The sequence below is a fragment of the Lipotes vexillifer genome, unplaced genomic scaffold (assembly GCF_000442215.2).
Source record: "Lipotes vexillifer unplaced genomic scaffold, Lipotes_vexillifer_v1.1 scaffold1011, whole genome shotgun sequence".
Taxonomy (NCBI): Eukaryota; Metazoa; Chordata; class Mammalia; order Artiodactyla; family Lipotidae; genus Lipotes; species Lipotes vexillifer.
The window spans coordinates 5,534,261-5,548,433 of NW_006787698.1; the positions used below are offsets into that span (position 1 = coordinate 5,534,261).

At 59.5% G+C, this 14,173-nt stretch overlaps 1 protein-coding gene across 1 annotated transcript in view; it reads right to left on the bottom strand.

Moving 5' to 3' along the window:
• ZNF653 (zinc finger protein 653) overlaps window positions 1–14,173 on the bottom strand; it is a 14,371-nt gene continuing 198 nt past the window's right edge. Inside the window, exons 2-10 of the mRNA XM_007460762.1 lie at window positions 13,932–14,173; window positions 10,591–10,634; window positions 8,820–9,035; window positions 3,217–3,822; window positions 2,900–3,077; window positions 2,684–2,795; window positions 1,436–1,550; window positions 457–556; window positions 1–178 (exon numbers count right to left, since the gene is read on the bottom strand). The exon at window positions 13,932–14,173 is cut by the window's right edge and continues 10 nt beyond it. Coding sequence (XP_007460824.1) covers window positions 1–178; window positions 457–556; window positions 1,436–1,550; window positions 2,684–2,795; window positions 2,900–3,077; window positions 3,217–3,822; window positions 8,820–9,035; window positions 10,591–10,634; window positions 13,932–14,173 — 1,791 coding nt within the window. The remainder of the gene's footprint in view (window positions 179–456; window positions 557–1,435; window positions 1,551–2,683; window positions 2,796–2,899; window positions 3,078–3,216; window positions 3,823–8,819; window positions 9,036–10,590; window positions 10,635–13,931) is intronic.

The following is a 14,173-nucleotide window of genomic DNA, read 5'->3' on the forward strand; positions in this document are numbered from 1 at the left end:
TCAGGCGGGCTTGTGGTCCGGGTGGCTTTTGAGCGTGTGGAACTTGACGCTGTCCAGCTTCTCGAAGCGCTTCCCGCAGCGCTCGCACGTGAAGTTGTACTGCACCTCGGCCGTGTGCTTCTTCATGTGCCAGTTGAGCGACGCACGCTGTCGGCACTGGTAGCCACAGATCTCGCACCTGCCGGGCAGCACGCGGGAGGCACCGGGGGTGGGGGTGGGGGTCAGGGAGGGCGTGGCAAAAGGGAGCAGCACCGCGGAGGGGCCGCCTCGGGGGCGGGACCCAACCACTAAGGCTGGGCAGACCCCTGGAAGCGGGGGCACCGTCTGGGGTGGGAGCACTCTGGAAACCCCACAGATGCAACGCTGGGGACGTCACCCGCCCTTGGGAGCTGCCCTGTGAGAGTCCAGGCCCAGGTGCCCTCCCTCCCAGCCCCTCGCGGGAAGCCCGTCACTCACTGCAGAGGCGTCTCGCCTGTGTGCGTGCGCCGGTGCACCTCCAGGTGGTTCTTCCTCTTAAAGGACTTGCCGCAGGTTTCACAGGTGAATTCACGGACACCTGGGGGAGACGCGGGGCTGAGCAGGCCGCCGTCGAGAGAGGGGTTTGTGGGGTCACTGCGGCATTGCCGAGACCCAGTGGTGCGCAAGGCCTCTGGGCGCAGGCGGACTAAAGCCCACATCCTCTGGGCGCGAATGCCGACTATGATAGCTAAGGCAGCTAGAACAAAGGGCAGCTACGGCCCCGCATGAGGCTCGCAGGCTGCCCAGGAACGCGACTGGGCAGATCAGGAATGTGTACTCGGATCCCTGAGGTACACAGGGTGCAAACTGCCAAGCTAAAGTGGGGCTGAATTTGACTCTAATGTTTTACGTATTGGGGCGATCTCACATAAAAATCCAAAGTTCCGGCCTCTCGAAAAATCTGAAGCCGTGCCCTCCTGCTGGGCATAGGCACCAGCGCTCCCCCGTGAGGCCCGCACCCCGTGTCCTGGGTTAAGGAGGCGCCTGGAGCAGACGGAACAGGAATCCTGTCCCAAGTTCACTTCCCCACCCTGCCCACCTGGGGTGGTTCACTGTCCCCCCTCAGTCCTGGAACTGAGTCCCACGTGAGAATTGCTCATGGAAGTGGGGAGGCCAAGGGCCAAGTTGGGGAAGAGACAGCCAACCCCTGCCCAGCTCCACTTGACTTAGAATAGCAGATGTCCCTGTGACCCGTGTAGCGACAGCTTACTGACTACTTGGGAGGTGCCCAGTGGGCACTAAGTCAACCACTTTACTTCCACCGTCTCACACCAGCCCTTGTGGTGGACATAGAGGAGGCTCAGAGAGGGGCAGTCCGTGTCTGGGTTTCACCCTGCCTGCCCCAGCCCCGGCCCCAGCTCCCAGGCCCAGGCCACCGTGCCTTTGGCTCAAGCTGCCAGCCCCTCCCCGGCCTGACCTGAGTGGATGATCATGTGCCGCCGAAGGTGGTTGGATAAATAGAACTTCTTGCCACAGCCGGGGTGAGGGCACACCTTGGTCTTCCCTTTCCGATGCACAAGGTTGACGTGGTTCTGGGGGCAAGAGGGGCAGGAGTGGGGCTGCGGGTGCCATGGGCCCGCCTCTGGAGCTCTCCAGGGTGGGGACAGATGAGGGCCAGCTAGGGCTGGCCTCCCTGGAAGAGGAAGAGGAAGAGGGGTGCCCTTGCCCTTGGGCAGGGACTCCCAGATCCGAGCTGGGGGCCAGGGGCACAACTGGGATCAAAGAGCAGCTTACTGAGCACCTACTCCAGCCAGGCTCTGGGCTGGGGCATCAGTCAGCCTTGTCAGAACCATGGGAAGGGGATCAGCCATGAGCCCAGTTTGTGGATGGGGAAACTAAGGCTCTGGAGGCTTAGTGGTTTGGCCCGTGTCTCACAGGTGGGCAGTGGCAGGGCTAGGACTGGAGTCCAGGGCTGTCAGCCCCACAGTGGCACTTTGCATAGTGCTAAGCTGCCCCTAGCATCTGGAGCATGCAGCCCCCGAGTCATTCATTCTTTTGTTCTTTCATTCTTTAACTCACTAGCACAACTGCTCCAGCGCCCAGCACCAGGCCTGGCACCCGGTAGGTGCTCAACATGTGCTTAATGAAAACATGACTTGGCAAATTCAAAGTTCTCCTGGTGCCACATCCTGCGCCAGGAGTGGGGATGTGACAGGACCCTGTCTCTGCTCTCAGGGCACCTTGTCCAGACCTCAGAGGGCAAACGGCAGGTATGTCCTGGTAGTGCAGTGACCCGGGGCTGGGGGGACTAGGGTGGGCTTCCTGGTGGAGGGGCGTCCTCAGTTGAGCTTGGATAGGAAGCATCGTGAGCTGAGAGGGTGGCCTGGGCAAAGGCAGGAAGAGTTCAGGCGGCTGGAAGAGGGGTAGTTTGTGGGGAGCCACCAGGACCAGGCAGGCCCCCGGGGTGTGCAGAGAGAGGCCGTGGCTGGTTGAGGAGGCAGGATGGCTGGGGCTGGAGAGCAGGAGGGGAGGGCACAGAGGTGACGACTGCCTCTCTGTGGCTGAGGCTGAGATCAGCTGGGGCTGGGTGGGCGCATGGCAGGCAGGCCAGTGGCACCTGGAGGGGCCGGGTGGGGCCCTCCACAAGCCGCACTGCCCAGACCCAGCGCGCAGGCAGCCCGACACAGAAGCAGTCTCACCCAGCCCACTTGGATGGCGGCCTCACCTGGAAGCTGCTGAGGGCCACGTAGACCTGGCTGCAGCCCTCGTAAGGGCAGTGGAACATCTCAAGCAGGCCATCGGCGTCCATCACCCGTGATCGCTTGCTTCGCCGCCTCCTGGAGGGGAAGGGCCCATGGCGTCGGGGCTCTGACACCAGGGGGGCTGCCGGCCCGAGGGCCGCTCCTCGCCCCTCCTCTCCCCCGCCTGCCCCAGCACCCACTTCTCCGGCTCCTTGGGGATCTCATAGATGATGGCTGACATGTCGCTGCCGTCCAGCTCCTCCCCATCTGCCTCTGCCTCGGGCTCTGCGCTCTCAGGCACCGTCGCAGCCAGCTCTGCCAGTTCTGGGGCCACCGGCTCCTCCTTTTCCTTCTTGAGCACGTGCAGGTCCTCCTTCTCTACGGGGGTGGACACAGGGTGGGTGTCCGTGGGGACCAAGGCTGCTGAGGAGCTTCCTCTGGGGCCATTACTCGCCCTCCCCTTCCCAGGTCCCATCATGGCCCCCCCAACTCCCCAGACTGGCATGGCCCCCCAGACCTTTCTTGGTCTCAATGCCTGTCATGGCGGCAGGGTCCACGGTGTTGGGCTGGCTGCCCTCTGGCTCTGTCTGGGTGTAGGCGGCCACACCCTCCATCATGGCGCAGGGCACCTCATCACCCAGGCCCCCTCCGGAGGCACCGTTGCCTGCTGCCACGTTGAGGTGGATGCCCTCGGCTGTGAGGGCATCGTAGCCAGGGCCGGCAATGATGATCACCTGCGAACCGGGCACCATGCCTGGCATGGGACAGCTGGCCACCACCTCACCCAGTGCCTCCTGGGGCACGTTCTCAAAGAGGGTGCTAGGGCCCGGGCCCACTTGCACGGGCACTGGCACGCACACCACTGTCTCCAGGGCTTCGGGCCCGCTGCTGGCCGGGTTGGGGCACAGTGGGGTGCCCTGCTCAGCCAGGCTCTCTACGTGGTGGACATCGAAGGGGATGTGCATGCCCTCCTGCGTGATGAGCCCGCTGCTGCCCGCTGGGCTGGTGGGGGTAACTGCCGCCGTCGCCACTGTCGCCTTGGCCTGCTGGCCCTCAGGGGGCTCCTCGGAGCCGGAGCTGGAGCTGGACGAGTCAGAGCTGCCGGCCACCAGGCCATTGCCCACTGTGGTGACAGAGGAGAGGGGACAGTTACGACAGTGGCGGCAGCAGCTGGTATTGCTTGAAGGCTCCCCAGGGGCTGAGCACTGTGACTCCCCTACCCCCATAAGAGTGGTCAGCTCGGTCCATATCCTCCACAGCCGGCCCTACTCCTTGAGATGCTCTCCTGACTCAGCCTCCAGACCCACACTCAGGTTCCTGGCTCCTCCCTGGTGGCCCCTGCTCAGCCTCTTCTGTTCTTATGGGCCTGGGAGGCTCTCACTGGGGCCTCTCCTCAGCACACCACTCATCCCAGGGTATCCACCAGGCTCATACCACCCTCATCCTTGACACCAGCTGGTTGTCCAACAATTTGATTCAGTTCTGACACTATCTGTCTGGAGACAGTGTCAGACCCTGAGGGTTAAAGAGTTCAGTCCCACAAGACTGCCCCCACTTCAGATGCCAGTCACAAGTCCCGGGTCACCCATACTTCCGGCTATAAAGCGGAGGTTCCCACAGCGCCCTCCTCAGCTTTGGTAATTTGCTAGAACAACTCACAGAACTCAAGAAAGTGCTCTACTTCTGATTACAGTTTTATTATAAAGGATACAACTCAGCAATGTCCGGATGAACAGATACACAAGGGAAGGTAATTGGTAGGGGGGTGGGGTGAGGTTGGGGGTTGCCACGGAGCTGCCATGCTTTCTACAGACACGTTAATCTCCCAGCACCTCAACGTGTCCACCGACCTGGAAGCTCTCGGATCACTGTTTAAGAGTTTTTATAGGGACTTCCCTGGCGGTCCAGTGGTTAAGACTCCATGCTCCCAAAACAGGGGGCACGGGTTCGATCCCTGGTCGGGGAACTAAGATCCTGCATGCCACACGGCGTGGCCAATAAAATAAAAATTAAAAATAAATAAAAGTTTTTATAACCCAGTTTCCAGGCCCCATCTGCTCCTGGGGGCTGGGGGTGGGGCTGAGAGCTGCCACCCTCTAACCCTGGGTTTGGCCTTTCTGGGGACCAGCCCCCATCGTAAAGCTATCTAGGGGCCCCTCCCTGAGTCACTTCATTAGACTCAGGTGTGTTCCCATGGGGCCTCTTGTGAAAGGGGGTCATTACAAACACTGTTTACAAACTGAAGGTCTGTGGCAACTCTGCCTCGGGCAAGTCTGTTGGCGCCATTCTTCCAACAGCATTTGATCACTCTGGGTCACATTTCATTATTATTATATTTGTTATGGTGACCTGTGATCAATGATCTTTGATGTTACTATTGCAAAAGGATTGCCACTCACTGAAGGCTCAGATGATGGTGGCATTTTTTCAGCAATCAAGTATTTTTATTTATTTTTAAAAATTTTATTATCTATCTATCTATCTATCTATCTATCTATCTATCTATCTATCTATCTATCATTGGCCGAGCAGCATACTCAGCATGCAGGATCTTAGTTCCCTGACCAGGGACTGAACCCGTGCCCCCTGCAGTGGGAGTGCAGAGTCCTAACCACTGGACAGCCAAGGAATTCCCCAGCAACAAAGTATTTTTGAATTAAGGAATGTACCTTTTTTTCCCCCCACAATGCTATTGCACACTTAATAGACCACAGTATAGTGTAAACAAAACTTTTACATGCACTGGGAAACCAAAAAGTTCGTGAGACTTATTTCGATATTCACTTTATTGTGGTGGTCTGGAATCAAACCTGCAGTATCGCCTAGGTCTGCCTGCATCTATTTTTATTATACCGTCACCACCCATACCCGGTGTCTCCAGTGGACAGTTTTCGCCTGGACCTCCCGCGGAGCTGCAGCCCATCACGCCCCACTGCTCCCTCTGAGGGGTCTTACAGGCATCTCAGACTCTGGGCTCCGAATCTTCCCTCAAAGAAAGGCTGAGTGGCTCACAGACATCCCCGTCTCAGCGGGCGGCAGCTCTGCCCTTCCAGTTGCTCAGGCCAAAGTCCTGGGGCTCTCCTTGACTTCTCCCTTTCTCTCACACCCACTTCCAATCTGTCAGCAAAACCTGTTGGCGCTGCTTCCAAAATACATCCCCAGGCTGACGGCTTCTCCTACCTCCCCCGCACACCCTGGTCACGGCCCCGCCAGCCCTCTGCCAGGACCATGCAGTTCCTTCTTCTGGGTGCCCCCGCTTCCATCCTTGCCCACCCCCAAGTCTGTCCTCCCCTCACTGGCCAGGGGGAGCCTGTGAACACCTGCTCGGGTCACGTCCCTCTTTGACTGAGAATCTGCTCATCACTTCCTGTGGAAGAGATAGGCCAGCTGCTCACCAAACCCGTCTCTTCCTCCTGACACCTGGTGGACTACATGTCCCAGCATCCTTTGTCATTAGGTGTGCGATACAGCTGAGTCTCACCAGAATGCGGGGGGAAGTGAGCTGTGTTAGGTCACAAGAGCTGGGGTGCGTCTGTCTCGGCAGCTGGTCTTACCTCTGTTAATGCCCTTCCCAACTCACTTGGCGTAGCAGCCAAAGCCCTCACCATGGCCACACAGCCTGAACATGTGCCCTTGTCACCTCCTCTCCAGCCCCACTGACCTCCCTTCTGTGCCCAGGGACACTAGGCAGGTTTCCGCCTCAGGGCCTCTCCACTTGCCACTCTCTCTGCCTGAACCCTCTTTTCTCAGACACCTGCGTGGGCTCCCTCCTTCACCTCCATCAGACCCTTCCTCAAATGGTATTTTTTCAGGGAGGCCTCTGACCACTTGGTCTCAAATAGCACCCTTTTCTCTCCTTTATTTTCCCCCCAATACTTACCGCCTTCCACTGCACTCTAGATTTTACTTGTTTATCTTGTTTACTGTCTGCTTCCCCTTTATACCGTGAACTCTACAAGGATGGGGGTCCCTGTGCACAGGCCCCAGTGCCCAGGTACACAGTGCTGCTTGGTACACATTGAGTGCACGTTTATAAAAACGAATGAACCCATGACCAAGGCTGTGATGAAGGCCAAGAGGGCTGGCATCTTACCCAGGTGTTTGGTGCTAATGTCTGCAAGCAGGGAGAAACTGGGGACAGGAAAAATGAATGATTGTCCCTTAAGTTACACACTCGTGACACAGTTGGGGTATGCTGTCTGGGTACTGCGTGTTCTACACTCCAAGAAGATCACATGGAGAGTGCAGGCTCTGGAGCCTGACTGCCGGGGTGGGATCCTGGTGCCCACTCCTCCAGCTGTGTGAAGGGGGGGTGCCTTATAACCTCTCTGGGCCTGGGGATAACTTGGTACCTACTCAGGGGGTGTTTGGGGTATTTAATGAGTAAATAGGACAGTAGAACTTAGAGTAAGCACTCTATCAGTGTTTCCCATTATCGTTATTATCCTAACACCCCATCCCTGACTCAGCCCTGGGGCAGCAGCAGGGGCAGGGTAGGGGGATCGCCCCTCCTTCTAACACCCTGTAATCTGCAGGGTGGATTGAGCCCCGTGGCTCCACTATGAAGGAGGGGCCAGTTGCCTAGTGAGTTGGGGGCACAGCCAGGGCCTGTGCCTGGATCCCCAATTACAGTGTCCAGCTGTTAAGCCGACACTGGACTTCTTGCCAGTTGATAATGACATTAATGACAGAGTTGGCAGGGCACCCACCGGCCTCCCACAGTCCTGGTGAGAGGTCTTCTTACTGAGTGCGAGGTGGCAGGGCCACCCTCGGCAGAGAGCTGATAAGGGTGCTGCTGAGGGACCAGGCTGGGACAGGGACACAGCCACTCCCTCACAGAAACCCCACCCCGCCGCCAGTGCCCGAAGCAGATCTGGCTAATTGATCCCAGCATTCATTCCTGAGAGCCCAGATCCAGAGGGCACTGGTATCAGAGTTGGGTTGGGCTGTCAGGGGACTCCTCTGGGTGCCACTCCCATCCCAGCCAGACCCAGTGCCAGATGGGCCAGTCACATTACTCCCAGGGCCTTGGTTTCCTCGACTGTTAATGACAGGGCTGTCATTAGGCTAGGGAGGATTCAGGGTGGTTTGGGGCAGGGCCTGGAGTCGGGAGGACAAGACGGCCGAGGGGCTGGCTGCACACTGGGAGCCTGGCTGACACACAACGGGACAGCCGTTGGCTGGGGTGCCCACCTGGAACACCTCTCGCCCACGGCTTCCCCTCGGCCAGCTGGGATGCCACCTGCTCAGAGATGCCTGCCAGCGCGGGCTCAGCCCTGGTAACTGACCCCACCCTCAGCTCCGGCAGGGTGCCTGGCAGAGGGCCCCATGCTCCCCCTGATGTCAAGCCCCCGAGGCAGGCGGGCAGCCCCTCACCACCCATGGCATCTCCTCTGCTCCCCTACCAGGGCCAACTGGACCTTCATAAATGAGTCCCTCCTGGTCCTGAGAAGGACTCCAGCTCACATGTGTGCGTGACCAATGTGGGATGGCAGGGGAGGGGCTGGGCAGTGAGAGATGGGGAGGGTGGGGCCGTGGTGTGGAGGAGAGAGAAAGGATGAAAATGGGAGTGAGACGGAGGAGAGACAGCGGGAAGAAGAGAGAAAACGAAAGGAGATGCGAGAGAGAGAGAGAGAGAGAGAGAGAGAGGATGAAACACAGCAAGGTGAAAGGGGAGGATCAGGAACAAGAGAAACCTCAAGAGCAGAGAACGGGGTGTAGGGAGCAGAACAGGCTGGAGGGCGGGGAAGAGGGTGAGGCTGCGAGAGGCAGTGCGGAGCCCGAGAGCCGGAGGAAGTAAAGGAGGACAAAGAGGCCAGGAGAGGCCCAGCACCTGCCTGTCCCTCCAGCCGCTAAGCCAGGTTCCTGGACCTCAGCGCTGCCTGCGACTGACCTCAGGCCCAGATGAGCAAACTGTGCCGCACCTTGGCTGTCCCTCTGCAAAATGGGGACCAGCTCTTGGGCTCTGCAAGGACTCAAAGACTGCAAGGCCATCCAGAGCCAGGGCCATGTCAGCTGCTGTGAGGTCCGCGACGCTGGCCTGAGGCTGGCAGGGCCCAGGAGGGGCTGTAGAGCCCCAAACACCGGAGGCCACCGTGAGCCCTCCCCTCGCAGACCCACCTTTGTCACTCTCAGGGTCTGAGTCGCTGAGCGGCTTCAGGGGCGAGTGCAGGTCTTGGAAGTAGCGGTGCCCAGCCTCGCACTGCCACACAGCCGTGGTGTACAGGCCAAAGGTGGGGTCCAGCTCGGCGAGGTGTGGCTCGTAGGGGCAGCGGTGCTTGTGGTCCTCGTACCAGATCACCACGTTCTTCAGGCAGTTTACGTTGCGTCGCCGCCCTGCGCATGCGGGGCACGGGCAGGCATGAGGGGCATGGCTCACCCCTACCCCCCTCTCTGGGCAGCACGGCCCCCAGAACCACATGGGTCTTATAGCTCTGAGGGTTGGGACACCCTCCTGAGTATTATCCAGGCCTGTCCCCAGTTTACAGATGAAGAAACTGAGGCTCAGAGATGTGCAGACTTCCCTGGTGGCACAGTGGTTAAGACTCTGCCCGCCAATGCAGGGGACACGGGCTCGAGCCCTGGTCCGGGAAGATCCCACGTGCCGCGGAGCAACTAAGCCCACGAGCCACAACTACTGAGCCCGCACACCACAACTACTGAAGCCGTGCGCCTAGAGCCCGTGCTCTGCAACAAGAGAAGCCACTGCAATGAGAAGCCTGTGCACCGCAAGGAAGAGTAGCCCCCGCTCACCGCAACTAGAGAAAGCCTGTGCGCAGCAACGAAGACCCAATGCAGCCAAAATAAAAAAAGAAAAAATCCACCAGGGCTCCCACCTCAATGCGGGTAAGAGCCAAAGTCCTCCCTGAGGTTCACCAGGCCCTGTGTGTCCTGCCCTGTCACCTCCTGCTGCTGCTGCCCTGGATCACTCCACTTGAGCCTCAGGGCCTCCTCCCTGCTCCTAAACTAGGCAAGTATGGCCCTGCCTCAGGACCTCTGCAAGGGCTGTGCCCTCTTCCTCTAGACACCTGCCTTGCCCCTCGCCCTTCACTCAGCTCTGAAGGTGTGCCCCTGACCTTCCGGGCTGGGAGATGACGGGGGTGGGGGTGGGGGACCAAGGACACACCTCTCGGCCTGGGGGTCTCAGTCTTAGCTCGGCTTCTGCCTCTGGGCACCGTGATAAGTAGAGGAGCTCACTGCCATCAGACGGCCGTCCCTGGACCACCAGCCCTCACCCTGCTGGACATGGCCTGGGACCCACAGCCCAGGACTCAGGGGTCGTGCTCAGGGGGTGGGAATACACACTCCAGCCTCTGCTCCGACTGCCCACGTCCGGCTCCCCTTGAGCCTGGCACACCACACGCCCTTTAGGCCTGGGCACAAGCTGTTCCCTCTGCTCCGCCTGGCTCTTCCCCGGCTGACTCCCACGCACCGGGCAGGAGAGCAGAGGAGCAAAGGGGACCCCTCGGGAGACACATCGTCCTGGGTTTGCAGTTTGGCCCCGGCCACTTTCTGGCTGTGCAGCCTGGGGCAGTGACTCAGCCTTTCTGTGTCAGATGAGGATGATGAGAGCACCCCCAGTGGGCACAGCACGGGTTCGGGGCCCCTCCAACCCTTCCTATCCCATCCCCACCCCCGACCCAGGCTGGGTCAGACCCCTCCTCTGGGCGCCCCCCATGCCTCTACTTCCCCACCACAGCCCTGCTCAGCCTGTGCCCTGTCTTTCCTATGAGACTGCGGGCTCTGGGAGGGCAGGGCTGGGTCTGTCCTGGACTCCACGGCTCCTGGCACACGCAGACCCTCCACAAGCGGTTCCTGAGGGAGGGAGGGAACCAACCACAAAGCAACTTACTCCCAACGCCACCTCCACCCTGGTTGCAGCCCCACTTACTTTTCTTCCGCTTTGGCTTTTTGGGGACTTGCTCCCAAGGCTTCCTGTAACAGAGAGAGGGGGCAGTGGGGAGTGAGCTTGGGGCCCGACGGATGATGAGATGCCAATCCTGCTGGGGTAGAATGTGGGCTTCTGCTTCCCGGGCCAGGTCCACTTCCCTTGCCCCTTCACTTGGGCTCTCCTGTACCAATAGCAGCCCTGGCAGGGGTCTACTATCATCAACCACCTCATTGGAGTGGGAAACTGAGGCCCTGAGGGTGAAGCCGCCTGCCCAGGGTCCCATGGCTGGGGAGTGGATTATCAAGAGGGAGCTTATTCGGGGAGCCTGACCTAATCAGGGGAGCCTTTAAAAGGACCCTGCTGAAGTCAGAGACTGGGGGCTGAGAGCATGAGGGGGCCTGTGAGGGACCAGGACCTGAGAACGACCTTGTGGAGCTGAGAGCAGTCCCAGCTGATGGTCAGCAGGACCGCAGGGACCCCAGCCGTATAGCCCGGAGGAAATGGATTCTGCCAATGCTCTGAACAAGTCTAGAAGCGATCTTTCCCTGGGCGAGCCTCTAGGTGACGTTGTGGCGTGCTGATACCTTGATTTCAGCCTCCTGAGACCCTGACCTGAGGAGCCAGCTAAAATGTGCAAGATTCCTGACCTGCAGAAATGTGAGATGATAAATCTGTGGGGTTTTAAAGCCAGTAAGTCTGTGGTCATTTGTTACCCAGTAGAACAGTCATGGAGTTGACTTTGGACTACCCCCTCCAAGGACCTGCAGATCCTGGCCCTGAGGCTGGCCCAGAGCCCTGGGGAGATGGTTGGGCCCTAACTGCCTGCTCTATGAGGGTCCTGACCCTGCAGCCAGCTCAGGCCCAAAGGCCACGCCATCATGTCTGCCTACCTCTAGGGCCTTCCCCGCTCTGCCTGGGTCCCAATACCCCGACTGTGTGTCCCAGTGAGCCATGGCCTTGGGGAGCCCAGGGCAGGGCCGGACCCTAAGGCCAGAGGCCCCCATGGCCTCCCACACCAGGATGGCCACCAGATCTGCCAAGCAGGTTCCTGACCCTACGTGGCACACTCAGCTGTGACCCAGCACAGGCTCCAGGCAGGTGCTTTGGAGCCATCTCTCCTGGACCTGCTAGGGCCTCCCTTTGCCTTCCTGCCACCATGCTTCAGGGTCTGCCCACCTGACTCAGACCGCTTCCCTGCTCTTCCTCTTCTAAACCACAGCAGCAGGCTCTGTGACCCTGGGTAAGTAACCCTGCCTCCCTGTGCCTCAGTTTCCCCATGAGTAGTGTGGGCTCAAAACAGTACCTTCCTCATGGGGTTGGTGTGGGGTCATATGCATTGTAAAGAGACTGGTAATTAAGAATCACTCAGCAAATGGTAACGATGACCATTATGATTCTCAATATTATCACAGAGCCAGGCACTGGAACACAGGTCTCCTCGCTGTGGCTGGGGCCACGCTCATGCCACCAATGTCCTGACAGCCAGTCCAGGGTCTCTCCTCAGCTCCACCGCCCACCCTAGTGACTCTTGTCCAGCCTGATAGCAATCCTCAGCCCCAACACCCCATGTCTAGCCCAGGACAGCTCCTCGGGGCTCCTGCCCAGGCTCTGCCCTCTGCCCAGGAATCCATGTCCCCTTGTACCATCCCGGGAGCCTCTATCCCCTCCCAAGGCTCCACCTCCCCTCCAAGGGGCCAGGCTGGCTGCCTAGATCCTCACCCAAACCCAAATCCAAACACCCATGACCACCTCCACCCATTCATAGCCTCGCCACGGCTGGGGTGCGGGGAACGCCACATTGTGGTGGAGACAGACTTGGCGTCAGTCAGATCCGAGTTCAAGTCTTATCTCTGCTACTGACTGGCTGTGTGACCTCAAGCAGGATTGGTCCCCTCTGGGCCTCAGTTTTCCCATCTGTGAAGTGGGGATAACCGCAGTGCCTCCCACACAGAACTGCCATGCAGTTTGAGGGAATAAACACCCCTTAGTGTATTTTCCTGACTACTCATGTGCCCCGGGGTCAGGTTTTGCTACACACTGCCTGGGTTGTCTCAGTGCCCCTGCCCCAGTCCAGCACAGCTCCCACACACCTCCAGCTCAGCCAGACAAGCTTCCATATATACCACTTTCAGCTTCGGAACCTCCAGGGTTTCCCTCTGGTCAGTGGTTCTCAACTCCAGCTGTACATCAAGTCTCCCTGGAAGCTCTTCAGAAAAAAATACAGGGTCTGCAACTCCACCCAGACTAACTGAATCAGAAACTCCAATAGCTGGGACACTGGCTTGAAGTTTTATAAGCTCCCAGCATTTCCTGCCCTGCTCTTGGGCATATAGACCAGCCTGCCACCCTGGGGAGGGGGTGGGTACAATTCAGCAGGTTCTGGTTGATTCTTGGCCCTCAGAATCTCCCCTGAGAGAAACACGTGAATGTGTACAAGTGAAAACCAGGGCAGAACAAGGGTTTTGTTGCAGCACTGTTTGTGACAGGAAACAAACATCATCATAACAGCTAATATCTGGACTGCTCACTATGTGCCTGGCACTGTTCGAAGCCCTCTGCTGTGTTTTAACTCATTTAATCATCACGTCAACCTATAAGGCAAGGAGAGAAAAATTCCTTCCATACTGCTCGTTCTCGAGATTCAGATTATGCAAAGGCCTCTGCCCTCCACCTGAGCAGGTAACTCGGGGTTTCCTCTTCACCTGACTCTCCCTGGGCAGAGGTGTTCCCCAAGAGCCAAGAGATTTAGGGGAGTGAGATCTGGATTGTGAGGGGTGCTCTGGGAGTGTGGGGCCTCCCCAGTGGCCCCATTCCAGTGTGGGAATGGGGCCACACGCAGTCCCAGGTGAGTCACTGGAACCTCATGAGGGGTAGGGCTGGGTGGCCCGGGGCGTCCAGTCACAGCCCCAAGCTACATTGTGGGAATTTTAGGGAATGAGGCATGTGAGATGCAGGGGACCAGCAGGGACTTCGGGACCCTCAGACCTCAGGAGGCGGGGCCGCCCTTCCAGGGACTGGGCCGTTAGAATGCTTGGAGGTGGGGCCCGTACCAGGATTGGGCAGCCAGAGCTCTAGGGGGCAGGGCCAAGCGCCCAGGAGGCGGGTCGAGAGGCTGGGCGTATCCTAGGATTGGGCAGTCGCAGCGACGGAAGGCGGGGCCGCGAGCCAGGCGCGTCCCAGGACCAGCAGTCGGAGACCCAGGCCGGCAGTCGGGCCGCTGGGCGGGGTTCACAGGTGCCAGGGGCGGGGCCCTGGGGGCGGAGGGGGCGGGACCAGGCACAGCGGGGGATGGGGGCGTCTCCTCCCTCGCTCCCTCCCTCCTTCGGGCCGGGCCCCCTCACCCGTGGCGGCTGCTACGTTGGCCGCGCTCCAGCGAGATGAGGTAGGCGGCGAGCTTGGCGTCGCTCCAGCCGCTGCGGCGCCGCAGGTCCACCCAGGGCCCGTGCGCCTCGCCCAGGTACACGCGCCGCACGTCGTACTTCTTCCGGGACTCGAGCCGCCGCCGGGCCCGGTCCGACTCCGTGAGCCGCGGGCGGCCCCGTGCCTTGCGGCCCGCCGCGCCCTCCTCAGCGGCCACCTCCCC